This window comes from Sorex araneus, chromosome 3 (genome assembly GCF_027595985.1).
Source record: "Sorex araneus isolate mSorAra2 chromosome 3, mSorAra2.pri, whole genome shotgun sequence".
NCBI classification, from domain to species: domain Eukaryota; kingdom Metazoa; phylum Chordata; class Mammalia; order Eulipotyphla; family Soricidae; genus Sorex; species Sorex araneus.
In genome coordinates, this window is record NC_073304.1 from 184,955,725 (window position 1) to 184,972,621 (window position 16,897).

The window sequence follows — 16,897 nt, forward strand, 5'->3', positions numbered from 1 at the left end:
CTATACCCAGTGGCACTCAGGGCTTACTCCTGGCTCTGTGCTCAGGGATCACTCCTGGCAGGGTTTGGGGAACTATATGGGGTGCTGGGGATTGAATCCAGGTGGGCTTCATGTAAGACAAGTGCCGTACCTGCTGTATTATAACTCCAGCCCCATTTTATTTCCTTTAGAAGTGACATTTTCACATCTTCATAAGATCTGTAAATCCTTCATATTCTTTCTTAACTTGATTCCTAGATATTTGATATTTTTTTGTTTTTTGGTTTTGGTTTTGGTTTTTGGGCCACACTTGGCAATATTCAGGATTTCTCCTGGCTCTGCACTCAGGAATGACTCCTGGTGAGGTGAGGGGGCCACTATGGACGCCAGAGATGGAACCCAGGTGGACTATATGCAAGGCAAGTACCCGCTCTGGCCCCATATTTGATATTTATTGAACAAAACTTAATTTTTGTTTGTTTGTTTTGGGGAGGTTTGTACCCAGCAATGTTATTCCCAGTAGTGCTCAGGAGACGTGTGGTGCTGAGAATCAAAGCTGGGCCTCCAGAATGCAAAGCATGCACTCTTGCACTCTATCCTTTGTGCTATCTCTCCTGCCCAAAAGGTGTGTGTGTGTGTGGGGGGGGGTGTTTGAGGGGACACATCAGGCAGTGCTCAGGGTTTACTCCTGGATTTGTGCTTAGGGATCACTCCTAGTAGGGCTCAGGTGCTATATGCAGTGTTGGGGATTAAACCCAGAGAAGCTGCCTGCAAGACAGTTTTACCTACTATCTCTTTGGCACTTGCATTATTTATGTATTTTTTTCTCTTAGTTTTTTGCTTACATATATGAGTACAACTAATTTTTCTGTGTTGATTTTGTAGCCTGACACTTTCTGGTACTGGTATATTGTTTTTAAAATTGTTCGTGGGGGAAGATAAGCTTTCAGAATTTTCTATATATTTATCATGTCATTTGTAATAGTAATAGTTTAGGTTTTCTTTTCCAATTTTGATCTGTTAGCTAATTGCTGTTATTAGGGCTGCTTCTTCTCCTCTCCATCTGGCTTTTGGGCAACACCTTATTTTTGCTTAGGTGCTCTTCCTGGCTTTGTGCTCAGGGGACACTCCTGGCCATGCTTGGAGGACCATCGGTGGTGTCAGGGATTGAACCCAGTTAGGTGTGTGCAGGGCAAGTTCATTACTTCCTGTACTATCTCTCCAATCCCTGAAGTTTTCTTTGTGTGTATGTATTCTATTTCTGCCTACTTTTGGTATCAAGGCAATGTTAAACTTCATAAAACATTTTTTAAATTTTGCTTTTTTTTTCTTTTTGGGTCACACCTGGCAATGCACAGGGGTTACTTCTGGCTCATGCACTCAGGAATTACTCCTGGTGGTGCTAGGGGGACCATATGGGATGCTGGGACTCAAACCCGGGTTGGCTGCGTGCAAGGCAAACACCCTACCTGCTGTGCTATCGCTCCAGCCCCTGGAATTTAAGTTTTATAATGTCTGTTTTCCACTGGTAAATCCATATTTGCCTTTATTAACTGCTATTTTATAAAATTTTTTTCAATAAAAGGAAAAAGATGTAGGAAAAAAAAGTCATATACACTATGCCCTTTAACCTAGGATTTTCACGTCTAGGAATTGGCCCTCTATTAGCTGAAGTGAAAATGTATAGATTGTTCTTCACAATTCTACTTGTACTACCAAAAGATTGGAAACAATCTTATAGTCTCTCAAGGGTGGAATAGTTAAATTGTGTTACAGTGCAATACTTATACAGTCAGGGAAAAAAATAAACCTATACAAGATTTAGAACATCTCCAAGATACATGAAAAGCAGCAACAGTTAATCATAAAAGTATTCATAATAGTTTGCTTCCATGTTTTTGGTGTTTTTGTAAAGAAGTACATCTTTGAAAAACTTGTTGAGGGGTATAAGACTGGAAGAAAGATTTTCTTCATATGTTCTTTGAAGTTTTGGAAATTTGAACCACATATATTTATAAAAAAGAACAAGGGTGGGGGCTGGAGCGATAGCACAGCGGGTAGGGCGTTTGCCTTGCACGCGGCCAGCCCGGGTTCAAATCCTAGCATCCCATATGGTCCCCCGAACACCACCAGGAGTGATTCCTGAGTGCATGAGCCAGGAGTAACCTCTGTGCAACGCCTGGTGTGACCAAAAAAGCCAAAAAAAAAACCAAGCAACCGATAATATTTTTTTTCTTTTTTTTTTTTATTAGTTTATTTTTAATTAGAGAGTCATCGTGAGGGTACAGTTACAGATCCATACATCTTTGTGCTCATGTTTCCCCCATACAAAGTTCGATAACCCATCCCTTCACCAGTGCCCATTGTCCACCACCAGTAAACCCAACATCCCTCCCCCCCCTCCCCAGTCCCGGCTCCCCCCACCCCACCCTGCCACTATGGCAGGGAATTCCCTTTTGTTCTCTCTCTCTGATTAGGTGTTGTGGTTTGCAATAAAGGTGTTGAGTGGCCATTGTGTTCAGTCTCTAGTCTGTATTCCGATTGCCTCACCCTTCCCCCACATGACCTCCAACCACATTTTACTTGGTGGTCCCTTCCCTGAGTTACCCAGAATGAGAGACCAGCCTCCAAGCCATGGAGACAATCTCCTGGTACTTATTTCTACTATTCTTGGGTGTTAGTCTTATAGTCTATTATTCTATATTCCACAGATGAGTGCAATCTTTCTATGTCTGTCTCTCTCTTTCTGACTCATTTCACTTAGCATGATACTTTCCATGTTGATCCACTTATATGCAAACGTCATGACCTCATTTTTTCTAACAGCTGCATAGTATTCCATTGTATAGATGTACCAGAGTTTCTTCAACCAGTCATCTGTTCTAGGGCACTCAGCAACCGATAATATTTTAAAAATATGAGTCTGTAGTTGTTAATATTCCTTGTTGGAAATGAAGCAACATCAGAGGCAGAGGCTAGCAGAGCTAAATTTACACTGGGGAACAGATCCTTGATTATGTCATTTCAACACCTGGATCCTGTTTCCAGTCACGTTCCAGTTATGTGAGCATAAAGATTTTGTTTTGCTTTAAATCTATTTGAGCTATTCTGGCAAGTGTCTGGATCATAACATCTATCAGAATCAAAAGGTGAGGGATAAAGCAATAGCACAGTGGGTGTTGGATATCATTGGTTTGTCCTTTCCCCCTTGCCACTAGGAGCTTAGGTTTATCAGTCACACCCATCAAAGTGCTCCCGAGTCACTCCCATTCCTTTGTTTATCTGTAACCATTTCTACCAGTTTATCTGCTCTTCCCTTAATCAAACTCTGTTAATTGGTAAGGTCAGAACTTCCTAGGACACTGAATATTATAACATTGCCTTTCTCTCCTCTTTATGCCTTTTGAATAATTTACTTTAAAGCTATGTCTTTTTTGTATAGACACAAGAAGACAATTTTTTTTTTTTTTTTTTTTTTTGCTTTTTGGGTCACACCTGGCGATGCACAGGGGTTACTCCTGGCTCTGCACTCAGGAATTACCCCTGGCCGTGCTCAGGGGACCATATGGGATGCTGGGATTTGAACCCGGGTCGGCCGCGTGCAAGGCAAATGCCCTACCCGCTGTGCTATCTCTCCAGCCCCACAAGAAGACAATATTATGTTTTTATAACTTAAGACTTAATTGGCCTCGAATATTATTCCCTCCTGGGCATCTGCTTTCTCCACTTAAGCCTCAGTTGCCCTCAGTTCCTAGCACCCCAAAGTAGGGTCCCCGACGTGGGACCGGAAGGATCCAGGGCAAGCGGTGAGTTATGTGCTACCCTGGCATCGAGATGGGCCTGGCCAAAGTGCCTAATTCTTAACTATAAGTTAAGAGCTTGATCATAGACAAATGCTGTCATGATCCAATAGTAATTATGAGACTGGGACCCTGCCAGGGATAAGAAAGACTGATCTGGCCTGAGCACTGTAGTCTGAGATTGAGATGGCCCCAGGAGAGCAATTCTATAAGCTTTAATGCATCTCTTATTGTGTCCATACAAAATAATTAATATTATGAATTCTTATATGTTTGCTGGCTGAGGAGAAGAGAAACACATTCATGGGACTCTGCCCTTGGGTGGATCCTCCTGCTGAAAGAGAATTAAGTCCTAGGAGAAGCATCCCCTGAGGGAAAAGAACCTTACCCTATTGCTGACCACACCTATGTGTATGCCCCAACCCCCTCATGCTGTGGAGATTTAACTAGGCTGTAAGAGTGGGTTGGGGGCCAGATCCACGGGGGCCAGATCCACAGATCGAGAGAGAGACCGAGAGCCGGGAGAGAGGCAGAGAGAGAGAGAGAATGAAGTAGGATGGGGGAGAAAGAAGCAGGAGGAGAATCAGAGGAGAATGGAGATGGACATGAAATAAACCAATCGAGCAACCAGTTTGGCCTTCTTCCTTCCTTCGCCTGCCTCGCCGCCTGCGCGCCCTTTCTTTTTATTTTTGTGTTTTACACAAGCGGATAGGGCGTTTGCCTTGCATGCGCTGACCCAGGTTCAATTCCCAGCATCCCATATGGTCCCCTGAGAACCGCCTGGAGTAATTCCTGAGTGCATGAGCCAGGAGAAACCCCTGTGCATTGCCGGGTGTGACCCCCTAAAAAAAAAAGAATCAGGGGGGCTGGAGTGATAGCATAGCAGGTAGGGCGTTTGCCTTGCACGTGGCCAACCCGGGTTCAAATCCCAGCATCCCATATGGTCCCCTGAGCACCGCTAGGAGTGGTTCCTGAGTGCAGAGCCAGGAGTAACCCCTGTGCATCGCCAGGTGTGACCCAAAAACCAAAAAAAAAAAAAAAAAATCAAAAGGTGTGGGGCCAGAGAGATACAAGTAGGTAGGTAGGATACTTGCCTTGCACATGGCCAACCAAGTTCAATCCTGGCACCCCATATGATCCCCCAAGCCAACCTGGAGTGATCCCTGAAGGCAGAACCAGGAGAAGGCCTTGAGCACTGCCAGATGTGGCCCCAAATAAACAACAAAAGTAATTGCAAGGTGATATGGAGTCAGGGAGATAATAGAGAGAGATATTAGAAGATAGGGACCTAGCTGACCTAGGTTCTAACCCTGGCAACCCATATGCGTCCCCAAGTCTGCCAGAAATGATCCCTGAGCATAGAGTCCAGAGTAAGCCCTGAGCACTGCAGGGTGTGGCATAAAAAAGGAAACAAAATTTAAAACCACACAGGTTGGACACATACAAAGCAAATGCCCCCTACCTGCTGTACTATCTCTCCAGATGAATTTTTTTTAGCTCTATAGAACTATAATGGATAAACATACTGTGTTTCAATGATCTCTTTTCATGTATCTAATAATGCACTCTTTAAAAAATATATTTTTAGGTTTTGGGGCCACATCTGGCAGTGCTTGTGGTGCTGGGGAATTAACCTGGGTTGGCCATATGCAAGGCAAACGCCCTACTCACTGTACTATTGCTCAAGCCCTAATAATAGACTCTTGATACTGGTACCTGCCTGGCATTGTAAAATGAACAAAAAGTTAAAAAAAGGCCCAAGGAGAAAGCTGTTCACTCTTTTTTTTGTTTTGCTTTTTGGGTCACATCCTGCAATGCACAGGGTTTACTCCTAGCTCTGCACTCAGGAATTACTCCTGGCGGTGCTCAGGGGACCATATGGGATCCTGGGAATCAAACCCAGGTTGGCCACGTGCAAGGCAAATGCCCTACCCGTTATTCAATTATCACTCCAGCCCCAAAAGCTGTTCACTTTGGGACAAGATACAAATGGAAAGAACTGGGTCTATAACCCAAGTCTTTTCAGTTAAACAATGGTTTTGTTTGCTTGTTTTTGGGCTACACACAGTGGTACTCAGGGAGTTTACCTGGCTCATCGATTACTAGCTAGGCTCTAGGCTTAACATCCATTAGAGAGAAAAAAAAAAAGGCATTTGTGGTTTCTTGTCAATCACACTCACTGTGAAGAGTTTTTGTGGGGGCTGCCATACTTGGCAATGCTCAGGGTTTACTCCTGGCTCTGTGCTCAGGAATCACTCTTGGCAGTGCTAGGGATTGAACCTAGATTTCCTGTATGCAAGGCAAACATCCTACCCATTGTACTATTTCTTCACTCCCACAAACAGGTTTTATTTATTTATTTATTTATTTATTTATTTATTTATTTATTTATGTATTTCTGTGCCATACTCAGTGATGCTCATGGGTTATTCCTGGCTCTGCACTCAAGAATTACTCCTCGCAGTGTGTTCAGGGGACCATATGGGATACTGGGGATTGAGCCTAGGTTGGTCATGTGCAAGGCCCTATAGCTCCAGCCCCCATTTTAAAAAAAAGTTTTCATTCTAGAGGGCTGGAGAGATAGTACATTAGGGTACTTGATCGCACAGTAGTGTGCTTGACTTGCATGCAGCCAACCCTGGTTTGAAACCCAGCACCCTGGCTAGTCTACTGAGCACCACGAACCTTGCCAGGAGTGATTCTTGAGTGCAGCGTCAGGAGTAACTCCTGAGCATTGCTGAGTGTGACTCTCCCCTCCACCAAAATACAGTTATCATTTTATGTGTGAAATTAAAAATTGATTAACGATTTAAAAAGACCCTATCGGGGCTGGAGCGATAGCACAGCGGGTAGGGCGTTTGCCTTGCACGCGGCCGACCTGGGTTCGACTCCCAGCATCCCATATGGTCCCCTGAGCACCGCCAGGGAGTGATTCCTGAGTGCAGAGCCAGGAGTAACCCCTGTGCACCGCCAGGTGTGACCCAAAAAGCAAAAAAAAAAAAAAAATAAAAATAAAAATAAAAAGACCCTATCAAGATGCTCTCTCTGAGCCTTTATTTCCTCAAATATAAAACCAAGACATTAAGTGGTTGGTCATGGAGGTATTCATTCCAGGTGTAATCCCTGAACATTACCAGGGTGTGGCCCCAAAACAAAAATAAAGAAACAGGGGCTGGAGCAATAGCACAGTGGTAGGGTGTTTGCCTTGACCGGGTTCGATTCCCAGCATCCCATTATGGTCCCCTGAGCACTGCCAGGGGTGATTCCTGAGTGCAGAGCCAGGAGTAATCCCTGTGCATCTCCAGGTGTGACCCAAAAAGTAAAATAATAATAATAATAATAATAAAATAAATAAATAAATAAATAGGGGCTGGAGAGATAGCACAGCGGGTAGGGCGTTTGCCTTGCACGTGGCCAACCCGGGTTCAAATCCCAGCATCCATATGGTCCCCTGAGCACGGCCAGGGGTAATTCCTGAGTGCACAGCCAGGAGTAACCCCTGTGCATCGCCGGGTGTGACCCAAAAATAAATAAATAAATAAATAAAGAGCTAGTTAAACTGTGGTAGGATTTCTGGTGAAATATGGAAGATCAGGCATGAGCATTTATATTCTCTTCTAAAAGTTAGCTAAACACAAGAAGAGTGATAAAAGGGCTGAGGGTATAGTATTTATTTATTTTTTTTGCTTTTTGGGTCACACCTGGCAGTGCACAAGGGTTACTCCTGGCTTTGCACTCAGGAATCGCCCCTGGCGGTGCTCAGGGGACCATATGGGATGCTGGGAATCGAACTCAGTTTGGCTGCGTGCAAGGCAAATGCCCTACCTGCTGTGCTATCACTCCAGCGCCCCCCAGGGCTGAGGGTATAGTATAAGGATTAAAACTGACTTCTTTTGTCAGTCTTTTATGGGGACTTCCTCTCCACACTCTTCTAATCTGCCTCTTGTTGGTTCCCTGTTAAATATGAATGGGGGAGGGTTGGGCCAAAGACATTAATGGTACACGGGGTTTAAGGTTTATGCCTTGCCTAACTCAGCTCAATCCCTGGCACATCAGGAGAGCACCATGAGTGTGACCCCACAGCACCATCCAATGAAAACAGTGAATCAAGCTCTAGCAGACATTTGAGGAAAGTCTCTAAATTTTGTGTACTGCTTTTCATATATTCCATATATATATACATATATATGTATATATATGTATATATATATATATATATTACAAGTGTTGATCAAGGGAGCTGGAGCTATAGGCTTGAGGTGGTTGATCATGGAGTAGGTTTGGTGTTTGCTTTGTATGTGGCAGATCCAGGCTCAATCCCCAGCATTCCATATGGTCCCCTGAGTACTTCCAGGAGTAACTCCTGAGCACAGAGTCAGGAGTAACCATTGAGCACTGCCGGGTGTAGCTATCTCTATCCCTATCCCTATCCCTAGAAAAGTGTTGGTTGAAAAATATGTTAATGTAATGGGACAGAGTACACAGTACAGAAGATAAGGCTTATTTACCTTGAATGTAGGTGACTGGTTCAGTCCTCAGCACATGTACAGAGTCCCCAACCCAGAAGTGATCAGGAGTGACACTATATTTTATTTTATTACTATTTGTCAGGAGTAATCCCTGAATATATCTGGAAGAGAGGTAGTGGAAAAAAAAATCTTAGGGGCCAGAAGCGATAATAACAGCAGGTCAGGTGTTTGCCTTGTGTGCAATCGACCTGGGTTCAATCCCCAGCATCCCACATGGTCCCCTGAGTACTGCCAGGACTAACTCCTGAGTGCAGAGTCAGGAGTAACCCCTGAGCACCGGGTGTGACCCAAAAAATCCCCCAAAATTCACTATTATTGGAAAAATTTTTTTAATTTATTTGCTTTTGTGCCATGCCTGATGATGCTCAGTATGACTCCCAACTCTGCACTCAGAAATCAGCCCTGGAGAGGATTGTATGGGATGCTGTGTATAGCCCCCCCCCTTTTTATTTTAAAAAAGGAAAATGGGGCAGGAGCAATGGTGTAGCAGTTAGGGTGCATGCCTCGCATGTGGCCAATCTGGGTTCGATCCCTGCATCTAATATGGTTTCATGTGATCCCAGAGCACAGAGCTAGGAATAAGCCCTGAGCACTCTCAGGTGTGTCCCCAAAGAACCAAATAATAATAATAGTAATAGTAATAATAATAATAATAAAAATGAAAATAAAAAAGTATGTCTTTGTTTCTGTACCAACCATTCTAATTTCTGGGAGTTACTAGTCTTGCCGAATAATTTAGAACAAGGGCTCACTATTCTTTGTACTTTTTGATTCTGTTACATATTACCTAGTATAAAATATAATATTGAGGGACTGAGAGATAGGACAGAGGGTGGGGGTTAGGGTTTACTTGCTATAGTCCTCAGTTTTATCCTCAAACACTGCCAAATAGGCCCAAGAGTATCCCTAGGTGTGAGCCCAAAACAAAACATATATATAGATAGGCATATGTATACATAGGAATATATATATCTATATATAAAACCTTTTAAAGATGCAATATTGAATTAAAACTATATCCTCAGGGGCTGGAGCAATAGCACAGCATGTAGGGCGTTTGCCTTGCACTCGGCCAACCCGGGTTCAAGTCCCAGTATCCTGCCAGGACTAATTCCTGAGTTCAGAGCAAGGAGTAACCCCTGAGCATTACCAGGTATGACCCAAAACCCAAAAAAAAAATATATATATATATATATATATGCATATATATATACTCACAGAGCTCACAGGAGATATTGTATTTGATTTATTTTTGTTTGTGTGTCTTGGGGATTGAACCGAAATCCTCCACATTCAAGACTACTGTTGAGTCACATGCCTTGTTCAAGATATTACATGTTTGAAGTGAAAACAACACCACTTTCTCCAAAAAATATATGTAAGACCTTCTGAGAAAGTAAAACCAAAAGGAAAGTGAGATAAGGGCTTTATGTCTAATGTTTTAATATTTTGTTAGAAAGAAGCAGTCACTTTTTTTGTAAGTTAATAAAAAAAAAAAAAAGACATACAAAGAAACCAGAAAAATAGTACATCAGATAAGGCACTTGCCTTGTCCGTGCCTGTCCCGGGTTCACTCCATTTGGTCCCCTGAGCCCCACTAATAGTGATCTCTGAGTGAAGAGCGAGGAGCAAGCCCTGAAACCAGGTGGGTCTGACCAAAAAGCAAAAGAAAAAGCAATAGATAGTACAATGGACAGGGCATTTGCCTTGCATGCAAGCGGACCCATGACCCATTCAATCCCCAGTATCCCATATTTGGGTCCCCCAAGCACCAAGTGTGATCCAAAAGCCAAAAAGTAAAATAAAATGAACTTGGGGACCGGAAAGATTATTTGCCTTGTATGTGTTTGCCTTACATGAGGCCAGCTCGGTTTGATCCCTGGCATGCTGTATGTTCTCCTGAGCCCAGCCTGAGCAATCCCTGAACACAGAGCCAGGAGTCAGTGCTGAGCAACACCAGCCAGATACAGTACAAAACCCTGACTCTTTTCAATGATTGAGTCTTGAAAGTGGTACCCAGAGGGGCTGGAGTGATAGCACAGCGGGTAGGGCGTTTGCCTTGCACGCGGCCGACCCAGGTTCAAATCCCAGCATCCCATATGGTCCCCTGAGCACCGCCAGGGGTGATTCCTGAGTGCATGAGCCAGGAGTGACCCCTGTGCATTGCTGGGTGTGACCCAAAAAGCAAAAAAAAAAAAAAAAAAAAAAAGTGGTACCCAGAGACTCAGCTACTAACTCCTGAAGCAGACAAAAAAAAAAAAAGTTAGCCCTTATTTGGGTCTCCGTTCTATTTGCTTGAAGAGTATATTTTCTTGGGGCTGGAGTCATAGCACAGCGGGTAAGGTGTTTGCCTTGCATGCGGCCGACCCGGGTTTGAATCCCAGCATCCCATAGGAATAACCCCTGTGCATTGCCGGGTGTGACCCAAAAAGCAAAAAAAAAAAAAGAGTATATTTTCTTGTTCATTTCCAGAGGAGCTCAATCATCTACTCCCATCTCCACTTTTGATCTAAATTTGGGGTGTTCCATAGCATAGGTGGAGTGAGAAGGGAGAGGTGCTCAGTGAGAAGCTTCTCTTGGAGATAAATCTCCTTCATCTCCATCTCCCTGGATTATATGTGTTATCATTTCTGCTGCTGTTGCTGCCCTACAGATCCAATAGTAATAGCAATGTACTAGCTTTCTATGCCACACCCATGGTCTTAGTTCCCTGAATTTATGCCAAATTCTGTCCTTTCAATGTCCCCTGGAGGGGCCAATACAGCAGGGAGGGTGTTTGTGCTTTGCATGTGGCCAACCCTGGTTTAACCCCTGACATTCCATATGGTCCCTGAGAACCGCCTGGAGTAATTCCAGAAGTAACCCCTGAGCATTGGCAAGTTCTCCCCACCCCCAATGAAAAAAAAAATTCAGTGTCTCTGGATTCAGCCAGCAGGGAAAACCAGCACTCTTAATAACTAAGTATTAAGGCTGGGTGTTGTCAGGGGGATCCCCTACTTTTACCTCTTTCCAATTCTGTGTCTCTGTCTCTCCCTCTCATTCCCTACCTTCCCCTTCAATGCAAGACTTGCATTTTACTGCTAAGCCACCTCCCCAGCCCCTAACCTTCCCTATTTTATATCCAGAGCCTAGACATTTCAGTATAAATGTTTAGAATTTATTAAAAGGGGGCGCAAACGCCCTCCCTGCTATGCCATCTCTCCCCTGAACCCTTAGAATTTAGCAGCTTTCTTCTCAACATCTCTGGCCAAAAAAGCAAGAGTTAACACCTTACAGCTGGTTGAAACCCTCATGGAAGCTGCCTTTTCCTTCCTTTTCACATGGGATGAGCTTCCTGAGATTCTGCATCAGAGCACAAGGACAAGGACCAGGGAAGGAGAAGGGAGCTGAGAGCATCACATTTTAGCTCTGGTGCGTCCCCTCACCCAACACTTGGCTCCCCACTCACTCACCCCGGCCAACAGGCAACTGGTGGGGAAATGACACCTCTGGTGACAGAGTTAATCCCCAGGCTTCTGCTGAGAGGAGGCGGTGTAGTGCAGCCTGGGGGAGGTTCTCACACCAGAAGGCCCTTGGAAGCCAGGTGGGGGAGGGGAAAGCTGGTTTCTTTTAGTGGGGCACCACTTCCAGGGATGCAGTGAGCCCTTCTGCTGAAGAGCTGCTACTCCTTCCCTAAAATGCCTGCTTCTTGCCTGGACCCCACAGTCTAGCCAGCCCACCTAGCCCCATCCTATCCTCTGCTTGTGAGATCTGTTGGGATAAGCAAAGTGCATGGGTGTGCAGATGCTGGAGGACCACATAAAGCCAGTCAGGGAGTGGAACATTTCTTCCTACCAAGTTTCAGGTCAAGCCCACATATGTAATATATTTTGGGTCCAGAGATAAGTTCCTAACTTGCCCTAGGTCACATCTATGAGGGTGATCCCATGTAAACTGGCTATTGCAGGGGCAGTCGTAGACTAGATTCAAAAAGGGAAAAAAAAGAGATAAAGGGGATCAAAGGCCAAGCACTCTGATGTCACCTCATGAAGCAGCCCGGCTCGCAGCCACGTGCCCCTGGGGCCTCTCTGGGGTTCTAAACTGGCGGGGTCGGGCCTCGAGACTGGCCGCAATTGATCGACGGGAAAGGGAAGCCAGGCGCCTGCCCCATCCGCTTTTCAGGGGCCCCACCGGCGTCTGGAGACATCCACCTGCCGGGAAATGGGCTGGGGCCCCACTCGGGACAGGAGCGGCCGCTCCCGGCCTCCACACGGCCCTGAGGCCCTGCACGTAGCCCGTGGGATTCCCACCCTCCAGCCCTGGCAAGAGCTCCCGGCAGGCGTCCAGGCGCAGCGTGAGGTTCCAGGGCCGAGGGAAGAGCTGACGCAATGGGAGAGGCGTGGGCCGGCTGAGGACTGGCCAGACCGGTGGGGTGGGGGGTGGGGGACCTTGGGCGGTCGGGCTCGGGCCCCGCGGGCGCCGTGGGAGGCGCGAGGGGGCCCCGGGGCAGGGCCTGCCGCCTCGGCCGCGCCCGGCCTCCCGCGCCCCGCCCCCGCGCCGCCTCAGCCGCGCCCCGCCCCCGCGCTCCGCGCGTCCGGCCGCCGCCGCGCCCCGCCCCCCGCCCGCAGTCCCCGGATGTAGGTGACGCGCGGCCGCCATCTTCCCGTCCGGGCAGCCAACGCCAGTCGGAGGTAGCGCGAGCCGCAGCCGCCGGCGCCGCCATCACTGCCGCTGCCAAGTCGTCCGCCCGCCGGCCCCGCCATGTGAGTCGGCCGCCCGCGCCAGCATCAGGCTCCCTGCCGGGGTTCCACCTTCTGTGGCAACGGGCGCCGGGGGCGCGGGGCTCCGCCGCTGCCCGAGGCCCGGCCGGCGCCCGTGACCGCGCGCGGCAGCGGGACAGCCCCGCGCCCCGACTGGCGGGGCGGGCGATGGCCGGGGACGCCGCGAACCCGGCGCCCTTCCGCCGCGCCCCTGTCATCGCTGAGGCCGGTCACTTGGGGTCAGCGCCGGACCGAGTCCGTGAGGTCGCCCTCAGTTGACAGGCTGGGAAACTGAGGCCCAGAGGGGGAAGGGGCCACATTCAAGGTCACGTAGCCTATGGGCGGCGGGGCCGGCGGGGTCCCGTCTCTCCGTGCGGCCTGGCGGGGGGAAGGAAGGAAGGAAGGAAGGAAGGAAGGAAGGAAGGAAGGAAGGAAGGAAGGCCGGACGGATGGATGGGCAGGCGGATGGGCGGAGTCCCAGGCCTGGGCTTAATCCTGTTCCCATCCGGCAGGTCAGCTACAGCTGCCACCGCCCCCCCTGCCGCTCCTGCCGGGGAGGGCGGCCCCCCTGCGCCCCCTCCGAACCTCACCAGTAATAGGAGACTGCAGCAGACTCAGGCGCAGGTGGATGAGGTGAGTGGGGGCGGGGGGGTGTCAAAGGCAGCGGAAGGACCCTTGGGTTTGGCAAACCGGCGTGGGGGTCCATCTTGGGTTGGGGTTGTTGGCAGTTCCCGTTTGAGTTTTGGGGACAAAGACACACCATGCCCCATCTCTGTCAGCTGGCATCGGGTGGTTAGTTTTGCTAGCCTGGGGTGCTTCAGACGATGTAGATGGGCACTGCTGGCTGCCTGTGAACCGGTAAATGAAGGGGGTTGCTACGACCGACACCTGGGCTTCGTGCACCTGATGTGTGCTTGCATGTCCCCAGGTCCACTGGGTGTGTTCTGTATGTGTCCTTTGCACGATCGCCTGGCAGCATCGGGCGCATGTTTCTTATGTTTCCCGTGGAGTGTTCTTTTTGAGGGGGTCCTTAGCACACCACCTGCTTCGTGGCCCCCTCCCCCAGGTGGTGGACATCATGAGGGTGAACGTGGACAAGGTCCTGGAACGGGACCAGAAGCTGTCAGAGCTGGATGATCGCGCCGATGCTCTCCAGGCAGGGGCCTCCCAGTTTGAAACAAGTGCAGCCAAGCTCAAGCGCAAATACTGGTGGAAAAACCTCAAGGTAAGGGTGGGAATAGGTGAGAGGGCAGGCAGGAGGACGGGGGGGGGGGGGGGGGGGGGGGGAATGGAGGTATTATGGTTAGTCTCCCCGGCTCTCCCTTCTCTCCTCCAGATGATGATCATCTTGGGAGTGATTTGCGCCATCATCCTCATCATCATCATCGGTGAGTAGGGCACAAGTGACTAGGGCCCTTTCACTGGAAACGTTTCCCCTTGAAATTTTGGCTTTCAAAGGTCACTCAGTTTTTACTGATGAGCTGAGAGCAAATATAACTGCCTATGGCAGTTTATGTTTCATCTAGAGCCCCCAAACCTTGGTTTTTGGCCTGCACTTTGTTTGGTTCTGGGCAATTTGTTAAGATTTTGGGAACAGGAAAACTGGATCACCACTGTTCTCTTGAGGACCCTTCTGGACCTCAGAGCCCAATTTGGGAACGCTGGAATCGGGGAGTGGGAGAACAGAAAATGCCCAGGGGCTTGGAGTTGGCTAAAAAGCCAACCCCTAAAGAACTTGTGGTCTCAGACTCAGGGTAAGGGACTGTGCTCCCACGGCCATATGATGGAGTTGAAGAGACCTTGGAAGCCATTTATCTAATCCCCTTGTTTTATAGAGAGCCTGAGGCACAAGGGGTGGAAGGGTTGTCACTCAGCTGGGAAGTGGGGAGGAATGAAATAGGGCCAGGCCTGACGCGCTGCTTTCTCTTTTCTCTCTCTCCCTTCTCCTTCTTCCTTCTCTTTTCCTTTCTACAGTTTACTTCAGCTCTTAAACCCCTGAGGATCCTGCCCTGCCCAGAGAAGGGCCTCTCCCCCCATCCCAAGCCGCTCCTCCACCTCTCAGCCATATCTTCCAATCCTTCCCCTCCGGATCCGTGTGTGTGTGTGTCCGTGTGTGTGCCCCCCTGTAAATAGCCAGCTGTTATTTATACATATATAATATATATATTTGGTCTGTTTGTAGTTTTATTACTAGAAGATTTTTCCGGTTGTCCTTAATACCCCTTCCTGAGGTTCCCATCACGATCTTTCTCTTCCTTCCTCCCCTTTCCCTCTTTTCTTGCCCAGAATTCCCTTCATTTGCATCTGCTATGCAATAGTCCCCCTTTCTCTCCCTTCTGATTTAACTGACCCTTCCTCCCACCCTGGCTTTCCCATACCCGTACCTCAATCCCCTACAAGATCAAAGACAAAAAACAACTGTCCAGGCCTGTCTAGGTGCATCGCTGCATCACTGGAAGGCTCTGAGACTGGCCCACTGGTCCTAAGAATCCCAAGGTATTTTGGGAGCTTCCAGCTTGTTAATTAGCATTCATTTTGCATTCTACCATACTCTTTAAAAAATTTTTTGTCCTGTCTTTTCATTCTTTCAGTTTGTGTTTTTTTTTTTTTTTCCTGCACTGGAGTATCCATTGGTTCTTGTTTCACACTTTGATTTGCATGACATTACTTGGAGGTGGTGGGGACAAGATTTTGGGGAGTCAGCTATTCTTGCCCCTTCTATGGTCTCTAGTCCAGTTTGCTTCCCTTACCCCCATTTTCCAAACCTCTTGTGACCTCCTCACCCTCTCCCCAGCTGGTGTGTAAGTGTCTTGGAGTTCAGTGTGTTATGATGGACCAATAATTCTGCCACTTGGAATCTCTTACCCACATTCCTGCTCCCCAGTTTTCATGTGGGGCACTCAACTGACATTCCCATGGGGTCTCCCTCTCTCCCATCTGCCTAGTTTGCCTCCTCCTCCCATCAGAGTTGTGGGGGTTGGCCACAATCTGATCTCTCTTGGGAGAGGTGGCTACCAGTGTGTGTGGGGTCATCACTGCCTTGGGGAGGGGCAGGGCAGAGCAGAGAAGCCCTCCAGTTTCTGCCTGAAAACCCCTCTGACCTATCCCTGCTGGGGAATTGGACTGTAAACCCTACTCCCCAATTTGGGGGGTATTGCCCCCATCACTGCCCAGCTCCTCTGACTGCCCCCTTGAATTCTGGGGGGTACTAGTCACTGCCAATGTGTGTTTAGGACTTGCTGGAAGATGAGGATGCTTGCCTTCTCTCTAGGGCTGTGGAACCCAGAGAGAGCTGTCTCCTTAGGTATAGTGATAGAGGAAGGATATAATGTATTTTTCAATGGCACAATTTTAGGGGTCTGAGGGTGCAGTTCCTTAACCTACCACTGGAGGGGGATCCCCTAAATTATTATTCTTCCCCTCACACTCAAGGTTTCTGTGTGGAGGGGAGCAGGAAGAGCTAAGCTGTGGTGTTAAGGGGTGGGGAGAGATGCTGGGGGTGGGGGTGCTGTGTTCTAGACCCCCCCATATGATCCCAGTGTCCCCTACCCGCCTTCCCTCACCCCACGCCCCCAATTCTGTGGCGCATCCAGATTGTGAAAATGTACAATAAATGTGTAATGAGTAATAAAGGTGCTGTCTAAGATGCTTTTTTTTAACCCGTGGGAGGGGCATTGGATCTACAGGCATCATTGGGAGGCTGAGAAGATACATTGAAAAGACACTGAGCTTTGCCAGAGGATCTGACCTTGGCAGGGCAAAGTTGTTATTCCCAGAATGTGCTACCAAGAAGGAGAGCACCTTGGATTTATCGTGTGAGGTGGACTTCACAACTTTCCCCCTGCTTAGA

The 16,897-nt window shown here is 48.0% G+C and overlaps 2 protein-coding genes across 4 annotated transcripts in view; both read left to right on the top strand.

The window, feature by feature from the left end:
• Positions 1-13,680, top strand: part of TMEM107 (transmembrane protein 107) — a 31,532-nt gene extending 17,852 nt beyond the window's left edge. For 2 of the 3 annotated variants that reach the window (XM_055130065.1, XM_055130066.1), the window contains exon 6: positions 13,560-13,680. The gene's annotated coding sequence lies outside the window, so the exon portion shown is untranslated. Of the gene's footprint in view, positions 1-303; positions 1,323-13,559 lie in introns of those variants that run through there. The other variant, XM_004604843.2, reaches the window with a different exon arrangement.
• VAMP2 (vesicle associated membrane protein 2) lies at positions 12,894-16,679 on the top strand. Its single transcript, XM_004604844.2, has 5 exons — positions 12,894-13,050; positions 13,560-13,680; positions 14,114-14,272; positions 14,384-14,435; positions 15,022-16,679. Coding segments are annotated over exons 1-5 (351 nt in total). The 5' UTR covers positions 12,894-13,048; the 3' UTR covers positions 15,039-16,679.
• Positions 16,680-16,897: the final 218 nt, after the last annotated feature.

What these genes read in the sequence shown, in the direction of transcription:
- VAMP2 (XM_004604844.2), top strand. An exon ending in CTCAGGCGCAGGTGGATGAG is followed by an intron (nt 13,681 to 14,113) that starts GTGAGTGGGGGC and finishes CCCCTCCCCCAG; the next exon opens with GTGGTGGACATCATGAGGGT. An exon ending in ACTGGTGGAAAAACCTCAAG is followed by an intron (nt 14,273 to 14,383) that starts GTAAGGGTGGGA and finishes TCTCTCCTCCAG; the next exon opens with ATGATGATCATCTTGGGAGT.